The sequence below is a fragment of the Choloepus didactylus genome, chromosome 13, assembly GCF_015220235.1.
Source record: "Choloepus didactylus isolate mChoDid1 chromosome 13, mChoDid1.pri, whole genome shotgun sequence".
Classification (NCBI taxonomy): domain Eukaryota; kingdom Metazoa; phylum Chordata; class Mammalia; order Pilosa; family Megalonychidae; genus Choloepus; species Choloepus didactylus.
This window is the reverse complement of record NC_051319.1, coordinates 51,048,688-51,062,569: the sequence shown is the minus strand read 5'-3', so window position 1 is coordinate 51,062,569 and position 13,882 is coordinate 51,048,688. Positions and strand designations below refer to the sequence as shown.

General features: G+C 35.0%; 1 protein-coding gene across 3 annotated transcripts in view; it reads right to left on the bottom strand.

Annotated features, from left to right (window-relative positions):
* Positions 1 to 4,252: 4,252 nt before the first annotated feature.
* CAMK4 (calcium/calmodulin dependent protein kinase IV) overlaps positions 4,253 to 13,882 on the bottom strand; it is a 306,043-nt gene continuing 296,413 nt past the window's right edge. For all 3 annotated transcript variants that reach the window (XM_037800833.1, XM_037800834.1, XM_037800835.1), the window contains one exon: positions 4,253 to 13,512. In XM_037800833.1, the coding sequence (XP_037656761.1) occupies positions 13,069 to 13,512 (444 nt within the window). In that variant the 3' untranslated portion in view covers positions 4,253 to 13,068. The remainder of the gene's footprint in view (positions 13,513 to 13,882) is intronic.

The following is a 13,882-nucleotide window of genomic DNA, read 5'->3' as shown; positions in this document are numbered from 1 at the left end:
TCCTTTTTTTTGTTTTTACTTAAAGGAAATAACTTTTATACAGGAAAACACAGTTTATCGTGATACTTTTGCTTAAAATATTAGTACTTTATTAACCCTTGGAAGTTAAAAATGATACTCAGCAAAAATAATGAGAATTTAGTGTTCAGAGATTATTCATATAAAAAATGCTAGAGTTTTGAGAGACTGTAAATGTTAAAAATGTCTTTTTCAGTATTCATTGGTTGGATACCTTTGAAATTGGAGATTTCTTTGTGTAAAGTTGTCTCCCAAATAATAGACTTTTCTTTCTTTTCCTTCCTTTCTCCCTCCTTTGCCCTTCCCTCCCTCTCACCTCTCTTTTTCTAACCAAAGGACCTTTTCTCACCACTCAGGTTGAATTAAAGTGACATCTCAAGAAAGAAACTCTGTAACTGAGGTTGCCTCTGGAGAAGATAGGAAAATGTTCTACAATTTATGCCCCTAATTGTCTAGTCAGCTTTTAAGTTTGAGTAATTCCCTTTAATAGATAAAAGCTTTACCTGTTTACTCAAAAGCTTACTAACATCTTTAGAATCAGTTGTTAAAATCCAGTTTCTTTAAGCCAGTCACAAAAAGAGAAATATTATGTTACCACCAATGTGAACACTGAAAAATGTAAAATAGATGGTTTATAATGTAGAATGTAGGGAACTAGCGATAGATAGCAAATAGTGAAGGGGCAATGATAATCTAGTGAGAACAGATAAGTTATCGTGGGTAAATTTATGTTCTGGGAATGCTCAGGAATGACTCAGGTTTGTTAATTTCTGGTGGGTATGGTAGGAACAAGTTCACAGAAATGTAGTTATCTTAGGTTATCTGTTTTTCTTATTCCTTTGCTGGGTCACAGTCTATATTTTCTTGGGGTAGAGTAGGAACATGTTGGAAGTAACGTAGTTATTTCAGGTTATTTGTTTTTTCTTATTCCTTTGTTGTGGTTTTGTTTGAAATGTTTTTCTTTATTGTCTTTTTTTAAATTGTTTGATAAAATTAATTTAAAAAAATGAAAAAAATCCAGTTTTTTTTCATTAAATGGATATTGTAGCTATCCTAACCCTATAAATAAATTGACTGAACTCAGAAGTCAAATGATTTGACCAGGTTTCCATTAAAACCTTTGTCTTACTGACTCTTTTTTCACATCTAAAAGTAGGAACCTGAGCATGGAAGAAACATTAGATTAATCCCAGAACATACAGAGTTGAATTTATAATTTCTTTATTCATTTTGTTGTTTTCAATGATTGCACATGTATAGTTAAATAAAAATTCATTTCTTGCAATGTAATAAAAGCTAATATATATAAATTTTTAAAAGCTATAATGTAAATATTTTATTTTTAAAGAAGTTTTTAATTGTTTTATGAACCAAAATGTAAAACTAGAATATTTGTAAAACTAATAAGAGCATGTATTAATATGAATACAATGTGTATTTATTTTTAAATTCCTATGAAATAATATCAGAATAAAAATTTCTATACAGTTATTGATCATTAATATTGTCTGTAATTTGCTTTACTATTAAATACTGATTACGTACTTTTGTATATCTGAATTTAAAGTATATAATTTAACTTCTTGAACTCTTAGAAAAGGGTAAACCTGGAAAACAAAGCACATGCTAGTCTTCTGCAAGTGTCTCCTGTAATAGCTACAATCCTGATCTTGATTTGCTGTTATACAGCCAGGACATTGATGAATGAACCCTATTCTTGCTATGGTAACATATGAACAGGATTTAGCATACATATGTTTAAATAATTGCATTAATTTGATTAATACTTGAAGTAATTACAATGAAACTTTTGGTTTATGTTATAAAAAAGCAGTTAGGGATGCTGTGGACTATAAGTAATAGAAAATAGGACTATTATGTAGTTTGAACAAATAGGGAGTTATTCTCATTTAACAAAAAGTCTAGATGTAAGTAATTATTAGTGTTTATCAGGTCAGTTCCCTCAGTCGAGAAGCCATTGTTTAGGAAAAGTGTGTCTTCTCAACAAAATGAGGGTTTTGGAGCTAAGGGTGGTTAGTAGCAAGCTGCAATTCTGAGACTAAGCCCTGTTATCAAATTGTTTCCTTTCCCTCAAATATTTCAAACAAACATTTGCTAATTGAGTGGCCAAACTCAAGAAAGAATTTCAGATCTTTTTAGAAATCATGCCAACAATCAGCTTCTTAACAGTGAAACGCAGTATTTCTCCTATATCAGGTCCTCTAGGTTTGAAAGCATCATTCTGCAGTAACCACTGAATATCATTTGGCCCAAAAAGTCCACATTAAGATTATTTCCTTAGGATAGATTTCCCCAAACAGAAAAGCTTTATGTAGTGTTTCCTGAAGAAAAAAAAAGAGACTGGATCATACAGGTACCATAAATGTTTTGCAAATATGGAAAAATGCTTGTCCTGTAATGGGAGGTTGATACATAAAGGTTTATAATATGATCACAAATTTGTAAGAAAAAAATAAATGCTAAGAAAAAACAGATTCTTTGGGAGGTGTAAATTAGGGTAATTTTCTACTTTTCTGTATTTTCAAATTTTTGTAATGAAGTCATTTTTATGTGAATTATTGAGATTAACTTCTGCTCAGTGAATTGACTTTCCGGTGGTGAGAGCTCTGTACTAGAAGTCAGGCAGCATAAGAACCTTCCCTTCTTGGCCACTAACTGTGACATCTGCTAAGTTATAACCTCTCTGGGTATCAGTTTCCTCATCAATAAAATGACTTCATTGGATTAAATGATTGCTAACGTCCCCTTTAACTTCAATGATTTTCTAACTTTATAGGAAATACATATTGGAACTCTGTTAAAACATGCTGTGAAACTCAAAAGTATAATTTTATCTGAGAGAACGGGAAAACCCTCAAGAAATGATTCAATGACGTATTTCAGATGTTTTAAGGAAGATACTGTGTCTCTTGAATTGCAAGTAACATTTCAAATCACAGAATGCCAAAGTTTTGGTGGGCTTTTAGATTATTTATTATTATACTGTACATGCACATTGCTTTACAAATTTCCCAGCAACAACAAGATACAGGCTTCTCTTGGCATGTTCTGACATGTCTGGGTGAACTTAAGGTAACATTGGCTCTCATTAAGATTTCAGTAATTAGTCTACCAATATCCATTTTGCCTCATCACATACCTTTCACATTCCTGGGAAACCAAAAAATGAATGCGTTAAATCATTTGATCGGGTTGTACAACCAGAGTCCAAGAGGAAGCCACAATGAGCTCCCATGGGTTCTGCTCCCAGGCTTTGGGCAGTTGATAGAGCCAATGACTCTTGGGTCCCATATGTCAGTTTCCATCGGGAACTCACTGCTCAGTCACTGTTACCAAAGAATGTGTTACCTCAGCCAAAAGCAATGGGCATGATTTTGATGAATTTTCTACAAATATTTTCTCTATTTACATTTATGGCCAGGTCAGATTTATACGGTTACCTAAAAAATATTGTAATATATCTTTGTATTGAGGTCAATAGCACCATTTTGACAGGGTGTAAAAATGAAATGTTCACAGCTCCCCTTTCAGTGCTTTTCAGCCAGAGGATAGGAAGTAGCCTATAATTCTGACTCTGTAAACTGGAATATTTATACCTCTTCTTTGTCTTCCAAATCCTAAATGCTCTTGTTTTTGACTAATGACTTAGTTTTAATTACTAAAGATACGGGTTTTCTGTATGTAATAGTATCCCATTCATCTAATCCTCCATGCTACTATTGAGCTGCTCATGCCCCTTTAGTCCAGAAATCTTTCAAACACCAAGTAATACAAACTTCCCCTATAGAAAAGACTAGAAAAGAAATACCAGGTAATGTCACATTAGCCCACAAAACCCTAGTAGGAAGTTTTCCTTTCTCAATGCCTGCTAGCCTGTGTTTTCTGTACTCATGTCTCTACTTCCATCACTCAGTCAGCCTTTGCTCCTTTCCTTCCTTCAATCTCATTGCTGTGAGGAATAACACAAGCATTCACCAATCACAGACATTATCTGAAACAAGCAAAGTAGCAAAACAACTAAAAGTATACTTAGTGTAATCTGATTCTAATTGGTAAGTACTTCCAAGTAAAGTTAGCTTCTTGTGAGATGGATGTGAAAATACTGCCTGCAATGAATGATATAAAAATGAATTTATCAAAGGGTATCTGGAGGGGCAAATGGGTGGGATGAAGAAGAAAGGATCTGCTTGATATTTGGGGAAAGTGGTTCTGATTTTTTTTTTTTTTTAATTTTTCTGAGACTTAGCTTTATAGAGGTTATCCTTTGAAGGCTAAACTCTCAGGTGTAATTCTATCCCAAATCCTATCGGGATTGCCCTTTCAGATAATTTGAAGGATTAAAGTAGCAACGATGGCAGTAACCTCGATTTAGTCTTCCACTGGTAAAGCTTTAGCAGGTAGTTACGTGATTTTCTGAAGTCACAAGGAGTTATTCAGAAACTGGAGTTTTGCAAAACTTAATCAGATAATTACTGTCCTTTACTTTGCTTTATTAGGGAGACCTGACTGATTAACATTTTGCTTTCAGTGACTGGGGCTTTGCTTCAACTGGTGACTTGCAAAAACGTCTTTGATGTGTTGAATGATTTTTATTCATTTAGGGCCTCTCCAAATTAGCCAAGTGGAAAGGAGATCAGTGAAGGCTGGATGCTCTGAAAGAAAACACTGCATATCTGTCTATCCAGAAGAAGAAAGGAGCAAGGAGGTCTAATTTAACTTTGCACAAGATCTGAGACTCTTCTGCACACCTTCCAACACTTGCCTGTGAATTTCAGTCTTTCACACGCATCATTATTCCTCCACTGCTTTTCTTAGCTTTTCTCTGCTCTATGTGCAGGCCATTTTCAGCCAGATACCCCTTCAGCCTACCTAACTTCCTCTTACCTAATTCTCTCCATCCTTCAAATCTAGCCCATATTATGAATCTTTCCTTGATCATTCCAAGCAGAATGGAGCTTTTCCTTTCCATTCCTAGAGGGCTTTCTGTCTGCCTAGATGTAGCACAGGCTGTGTATGTACATTTGGCTTTTCTCTACAATTAAGTGCTTGCTGCTAGAGGGCAGCACTGGCTTTAATTCATCTCTGACGACTCCACTGCACATACTAGGTGCTTGAAATTGGTTCACTGGGAAGGTTTCCAGGAATGGGCTGCTACTAGGAAGCTTCAAAATTAGCAGATCGTTTTCTTGAAATGTGCTTGTGATTTAGGTCTAATATTCCTTATGCTACACTGTTTAACTTATAATTCTGGGAGATCTGCTGACTTTGGTCTATTTTTAAGGCATTTAAGCTCATCAACAACTGCCTTCAAACTCTGAGCAATCAATAAAATGGGGCAGGTTAGGAATGTGGAATCGAATCTACATTTTGTCATCTTTTCCCCTGCTTCGTCCAATAGTCTCCCCATTATACACAGCAACCACGAGGAGCTGACAGAAGATTGATTTCTTTTGTGCTTGAGTTCTGTAATGTATACTGTAGCCATATCATATTATTAATTGTTGCAACAGTTTAAAGAAAACAGTATACTATTTAATTAGAATCATGATATAATTTTAGGCATTCCTAATAATAAGCTAATAATGGGTTTGGTACTCATTATCAACTTTTGTAACCTTTTGGCTATAGATATTCAAAGTCCAACTGGCTGAAACAACAAAGATCACAAATGCCCATGTTTCTCTCATCTTGGTCACCTGCTTTCCTTAAGGCAAATATTTTGGAATGAATGATTTCTCTGTCACTGAAACAGACTAAGAGAGCACCCTTCAGTTTCTAAATATTTAGGGAAAAGTAAAAGAAAGCATTTACTCGAGGCCCTCTCTTTTCAAAGAAATGAAATACCTGACACTCAGACAAGCATGGGGATTGGAAAGTAGCTTTCTTACATAGAAAATTTGGCTGTTTACCTATTTCTGGAGTTATCAGAATCCACATAAGAGAGCACATTACATAAAAGTGATTAAATGAAAACCCAGTTGGTATCATAAATAACTTGAGAATATTCTGAAGGATTCAGAACCAAAGGTACTCTTATTCCTTAGTTCACTAAGTAACAGTTGCAGATTGGCTGCAATGTGAGCAAATACCAGTGTTAAGATGTCATTTATATGATTTTTAATATAAGGATCAAATTTCTAAAACATGCTCAAAGTGCTACAAATCTTTTTAATTCCTCTCCCTAACCAAGTCATCCATACTCTAAGTATCCTTTTTAGTTCTTTAGAGAAATTTTACTAAATTGTACCTTCAGGGCAAATATTGTCATGAGAGCATCTGCAGCCAGAAACAAAACTCTCCTAACTTTATAAGGGGCAAATGGAAATAAGAACCTTAGGCTAAAGAGAAGAAAAGTGGAGTACATCTGCCTTCCTAGAGGTCACCAAAAAGACCTAAGTCACCATGTAAAACCAGAGTTATCAAATTTTTTCTGTCAAGGCCCAGATGGTTTATATTTTAGGCTTTGCAAGCCATTTGGACTCTGTTGCAATTATTCAGCTCTGCTGTGGTAGTGCAAAAGAAGCCATAGACAGTATGTTACAGATAGGCATGGTTGTGTTCCAGTAAAACTTTATAAAAATAGGCCTCTGTCTTGATTTGGTCTGTGAGCTGTAGTTTGCCTGACCTCTGAAAACTGTTCTTTGGAGGTATAAATTTAGTTTCTTGTTTTTGCTAAAAACAAAACAAAAACATATAAGGTTTATGTGTATATCTCAAAGACCAAACAAGTAAAAGATGATTTGCATGCAAATAAATAAGAATATAATACATTACCCTAACTCTTTTTTACTAATAAATCACTTTTGCCTGATACCCTTAGTTCATTGGGCATAAGGAATTACTTAAATCCTTAAGACTCCAATTCAGTGAACGCACAGCATAGTTTAAAATTTCAAGGGAAACACAGCAACATCTGTCAGACATGGGATGAAGTACTACTAGTAAGTTATTTGGATCTAACTACTTAATAAATGGACTTATTAGATATTTCTTTTGGCTGAGGAGTGGGAGCAAGAATATATCACTGAGACTAAGGGTGTCATGAACAGAGGAAGCTTGGGAACTTCTGACAAAAGTAATAACCTTGATAACAAAAATGAAAACAAACTCACATTATGAATCTACTACCTGTGCTCTGTATTACTGAACATTACCTGTAATGTAGGCATTCAAATAGGACAAGTTGAAAGGATGCAGTTATGAGATGACAGTTTTCAATTTATAGTCATACTTAATTGTATCCTTTACAAAACAGGTTAACTATTACCCATGTATCAGACAAAGAATGAAGGACAAACCTTGTAGGTTTTTATCCAACCCAACTGTTACAGTTGTGAGAGAGCTAAAGAAAGCAATAGCTTTTAAAAATTCTAGTGTGAAACTTATTGCATTCAAATGGCTTTAAATAATCTTCCAAATGGAAAATAAAGATTATTTAATCTCATTGAAGATTAAATATTTGTCATTTTTAACACAGTGATTCACAGCAAAGATTACAGGGATATAAGTATTCCTTATCTACAGGTTTTCATTCTTCAAGATGTACTGAAAACAAGTATTAAGAAGAATAGTGCGATTTTGTAGTCTTAGTATTGCTGTTTATATTTTCAAACTAAATTCTGGGACACAAGGGACTCCATGTTTCTTGTCATTCTGAGATGCTGCTTCCAGGGCTTTATGGCATCTCACAGACCTAGATGGTAAGCCTGATGGCCAGGGGTATGGAACAAGAAATTGATATGGGACGACTAGTAGCAAACCAAGACGTGGAAAGAGCAAACAATTGGTGGAATCCCGTTTTTGTCATTACTGACCAGTGGCACTATGCCAATATTCAAACAGCATCGCTTTCAATCAGAGCATGGGAAGAAGTTTTCTCCCGTTTGGCTCATGTAAGTTCAACCAGGTCAGATGCCTAGTATCTTCTCTAGAGCTGTCTGTTTCCTGCCAAGGAGTCAGATGGTGTTGCTTTCATGGCTGGGCTTCCAACTTGCCCTGGGTAGACTTTGGAGCCAGATGGCAGGGAACAGACTGAGCCTTGCATGGAAGTTAAAATCACACGATCAGACCCTTCTGGAGAACATCAAGAACATTCATGAAAATTGAAATTTTAATCAACCAAACATGAAAAATGTAATCAAGTTTGTTATTGCTCTCCAAGACAAGTATATAATGGTTGGGATCTGTGAGCTGAATTATATTGTTTGATCTCAGGTAATATCTGTAGAAGCAATGACAAAACTGGCCCTTAACAGGTTGAAATACAGAAAGAGGTAATGTTGAACTTGGTTACCATGCGTGGATAGCTGATACCTCTCAGTTGTCTCCTGATTTTGTTTTTCTATTTGTCAAGGAGCCAGAATCTCACCCTGAGTTGTGCCAGGGGAATAAAAGTTATTTGAAAAAAATTTTGTAGAGAAGTATTGGGTATATTTTTGCTTATCATATGGCTATAAATGCTATAATTCCAATATTGATAATTACATGTGCAGAAAATGTTTCAAAAAACACTGAAGACACCGTAGAATCTATCCATTAAGCAGTATTTAACTACTAAAAGCTCAAATGTTAGCTATGAATGACTGATTAGGAACATATCAATAATGAAGGTTTAAAGAAACTGGAATATGACCTAAGAGGCCATAATTAGAAAAATACTACAAATCCTATTACATAGATCTGGAAACTTTGCACCATTTAAAGGAGACCTAGATAACCAGACTGAATACTCTGCAATGACATTTAAATTACATTATGGCATTGTAATTACGCAATTGACCGTGCTCAGTATATTTATGACAATTATATATGGAGTCAACTTTCATCAAGAAAAATCTAATGCTGATTCACTTTGTTGACTTTTTTTTTGTTTTTTGCATTTGCTTTGCAAGAACAATCCTAAAACAGAATAAATGTTTACTAATTTTATCCTTTGCTTTTACTGACATTAACTTCTCTTTTTCCAATTTGAAATACAATCATCTCTGTGCAATAAATACTTTGAAATAGGAAACAAAATGGCTTTCTCTCAGTCTGTAGGCAACCCACTGTTAGTTACTTTGCATGTGAAACTGGAAATAGGGATTGCTAAACATCCTAAATTGCAAAGTATGTTTAAAATACTGTGTAATTGAGGTCATGGTAAAAGGCAAACTGTTCCTTTCTTAAGTCTGCCACTAAAAATGACTAAAGAACCTTGGAGGATTATTCTGAAAGAGCAGTATGTAAGAAATTTCTAAAATTTTTTCATTAATTCTTGTTTAATGGCAGTGTCGATTAAACCCTTATAAAGAAATCTAAAGAATGCCAGCTGACTCTCATATTCCCGTTTTGGGAGTAAGTAGGATGACATTGTCATCCTCTTCATATAATTGTCATCATGCAAACTTTGTATGGGTCATTAGATTTCTAGAAGAACATATTGTCCATAACAGATGAATGCTGTCCAGCGCAATCCAGGCCTACAAAATCCTGTTAAGATTCTGCATGCAGTCCTTCCTGAATGGGAACACATGGTTCATGCACACTAGCTTTTGGTAAGCAAGGATATTGTTGACTCCATGGTAGCACTCAGGAGATTCCAGCCTGTGGTCAAGGGTCCAGGGCCCAAATTGGGACGAGAGGGGCTATGGCCAAGAGACAACTTAGCAATGCTCAGGAAAGTGTCATTTTCTTAAAATCATATTGGGAAGCACAGGAATCAGCAGAAGTGGCCAATAAACTTTTGACTTATTTCAGTCTGTAACATTTCTGAAAATAATCTCTTTGTCCTCCCACTGAGGCCTAAACTGAGGCAGCTCAAATGTAAGCATAAAAATTCCAATGTCACTTTGATCACAATAAAAAGTCATTAGACCAGTGCTGTCCAATATAGTAGCCACTTGCCACATGTAGCTATTGAGCACTTGATGTACTAAAGGTGTAAAATGGTCTGGATTATGAAAACAGTATAAAAATAATGCAAAATACTTCATTAATTTGTAAAATATTGATTACTTGTTGATAGATGATGTGAATATATTGGAATAAAAATATTATGGTAAAATTAATTTCACCTGGCTTTTACTTTTTCAAATATGGCTAATAGTAAATTTTAAATTACATATGTGGTTTGCATTATATTTATTTTAGTCAGCACTTGTTCTAGACTATAAGTCCTAGAACTATATTATTCTGATTTCTACAACACATTTTCCTTTATTAAATTTGAAAAAAAAAAACACAAGTTCCAAATTTGACTTCTTATACGGGAGAAATTATTCAAGATGTTCCTTCTTCATTAAAGAATAATTTATGCTATTTACCTGAACTTATCTCAAAACGAAAACCAATAATGTAATTGTCAGCACTAAAATGCTAAATGCAGTTTATTGTTCTTTGTTGAAAGTTCTTTTGGCTGTGAGTATATTGTCAAGTAGCAGTAATGCTATGAAGTAGTTTGTTAAATTAAAATTCTATCTGCAATAGCCTACCATTATTTGGCTAAGTAAGATTTGAGATAGGCAAATATATCCCATTTTAGCAAGCAGCAGAAATGTTGGCTGTTCTTTCACAAATGTTAGCATAATTTGTCCTAATTTAGATTGTATTTATATGAAATCTTAGAATGAATCATTTTAACTAAAGTGATCAACTTTTGTGAAAGTTTGATTTTTTTCCAACAGAAATGGTAAATTAGTGGCTCTTTAGTCATTACCATGATTTAATCTTTAAAATATGATTCAGAATTTAAACTCCCCATTGATTTTTTAGAGAATACAATTTACAGGTTAAAAAGGACAGAGGGAATTATTCTCATGTTCATGAGTACTCACCAAGGAATGGGTTTGTGCACTCATTTAAATGGGTTAATTCTATAAATTACGTTAGGTCTACCATTTGCAATGTTGTTCCTATATCCAAAGGGACAACCTAATGCAGTCAGCCCTGAGCCTTGAAATATTAACAAGTGCCCTTGGAACAATATGGGGGTAGGTACATAGGGACAATGTGTTCTGATCTTCCAACTAATTGCCACTTTCTACCAACACTCTCCCCTGTCTTCTTCCCTTCGTCAATATATAGGACACTTAGCGGATATATCTGTTAAGTTTCATTGGGAAAAGTACACCAGGAAATAGGCTTTTCAGATGATAGCTATTTCCCTTGATCTTTTTAAAAGGGAAATCATAAGGCATTCTTAAAGGATAAAAATAGTGAGCCCTTTTTAATAGCTGAAATGGGAATTCTCAGAGGGAGTAATTAAAGGAAAGGAAGAAAAGAGGTATGAAGTACTTTCTACTAGTTACAAGAGCATTCTGCCAGGCCTCTTGTCCTCTGTCGGTGATCTGTCAAGGCTCCTAAACTCTGGAAGGCAAGAAATCTGTTTGTATTTTCTTCTCATGAGAATAGTGTAAAGCAAGATTTGCACTTGGAAGGCAGAATGTCTACTGATGTCCAATAGCCTCCAGCCACCAAAGATTTAATTTCATTTTCCCATTTAACAGTTTTGAGGAAGAGCCAACAAAAATTTAAGATTTTTTGGTGAGGATTTTTAAGTGATGGTTATTTTTACTGTATTATTTTGGTCTTTGAAAACAATCCTTTTTAAAAATAAAGAAAATCTATCAAAAATGTGATACATAATTTGAGAAAATGTTCATTTCAACCCAAACTAGAAATAAATCTGAGAAACTTGGAATTAGTATGATTTCTTTAAGGGGAAAGTGTTGATAAAAGTCAAAGAAAGCTATGTTCACTCTGAAAAAATATGATAAAGAATTAGGTATAATGGTTTAATTTCTCAAGAGTCTGATTTGAAATCTGTGTTTTGGTTTGTGTAATAAAGATAAATAAAAAGCTGTATTGTCCTAAATTTCTTGACATGGAAACTTTCAAAACAACATAAAATTTGAGCACTTCCATTCCAACTATGAGGAAAAGATAATACCAGCTTTTCAGAAATATCTTTAGTTCATAAGTGGTAAATCTAGATAACCGTCAATTGAAGGGAGACTTTTATAAACAAAAATGTTTTCTTACTGTTATAAAGTCAATATTCTTATCATGAAATATTATTCCCACTCTATTCAGACCTTTTGGCACCAGCCTGTTGGAAGATATTTTTCTAAATATTTGAAACTTTGTGACCACTAAAAATGTTTCCGTCTATAAAGTTGTACAAACTCAAGAATACATACCATTTTACCTCAAAAGTGACAAGAGGTCAATCTTCTTTTGTCTAAGTCTCACTACCGTATCTGCTTTTCTTCCCTATATTTCTTTTTCTCTCCCTAAGTTTTCTCCATCAGAGGGACATCTTATTGGAGGAGTACATTCCTCAGCATGACTTTGTAACTACTTTCTCCAGGATTATAAAATGGCAGAATCTTATGAAATAACATTTTTGGTTATTATTAATATAGTATACATAGCAGATAAAAAAATAAGGCATTCTCCACACAAGCTTTAGGGGCAGGTTGTTTCATCGCCCTTAAATGTATGCCTCAATTTCTTACCATTATGAGTGGAATGTTTTTCTTTCTTTGTAATGTTTCTAATCTATAACCATTTTCTTATAAACAGTTTGAACACATTAAGGATGGAAAGTAAAATGTTGTGAATGCTGTGGGAACTCATCTTTAAGCCCTGCCTAGCATTAGCTGAACATTACTGCCCTGAGCTAAAAATCAAAAGGATGTAGGATGGCTAGGTTTTCAGAGCAAAAACAATTTGTTACTATTCACTTCAAATGTGCTGCCACTGGTATTTGAAAATGTACCTGTTTTTAAATGTTATGTTTTGTGTACTTGAAATTTCAAATTTAACCCATCAGTATTAGGTACCCATTACATGCCATAGAAGACAATATTATTTTCATAAAGCAGTCACATGCATTGAAGTTAGGATTGCCAACTGATATATATGTATTTTTTTTTCACCTCAAAAACAGAATCACTATAGTGAATATCATGCTTTCAGATCTTTCTTGCTGAAGGACCAAGTGCACAAAATGCCTGGATTTGGATTCCAGATCTGAAGGAAGCCGATTTAGTATTCCGGCAGGATCACATCCTGCTGTTGAACTCCAAGTCCCAGATCAGGGTTTTCTTGCCCTTCTTTGGGGGCTGCGGCTTCTTCCACAGTCTTTAGCTTCTCCACCATTAGGTCCCCGTCCTCTATTTCTGGCTCAGCCACCTTTTTCACATCTTCCACTGCTTCGGGAACTATCTCAGTGGCCTCGGTAGCATGTATATTTGCATCTTTAGCTTCCTCTACAGGCTGCACCTTCATCGGCTCAGCCTCTGCCCCCTCAACTGCCACTTGGGCCCCATCTCCTGGAACTTTCTCTCCTTCGGGAGCACGTTTGATGTCCTCATTGCCATCTTGGGTTGGGGATGGGTCTCGGCTGGCCTTATGGCCCTCCTGGATGCTGCTGTGGCTGCTGCTGGCACTTCCCAGCCGAGAAGAGGCCACCACGGCCTTCACTGCTGCCTGATTGGAAAGAGCAAAGTGTCAAGTGTTAACCTCCTACAATCATCAAATCAGAGCTCACCCTCAATTTTGCTTTTAGGGAGTCTGTTTTATAGTCAGTGCTCAATCTTTCAAAGTGTATTATTCCAAAATTATACAATTAAAACTTGTTTGGAGAATGAACAGCAACCCTCTTTAAATCCGAGTTAGTGCACTTAATCATTGGAACAGTTAAAAACCTGAGTAAATGTATTTGTCCTTGGCTTACCAGCTTTCAAAAATTCTAGATGGTGCTTTCCAAAGTATTGGTAATTGATATTATGAAGATAAAAGAGTTCCATGGTCAAACTAGTTTGAGAAATCCTGGGTTAAGTCACGTTTATTTAATCCA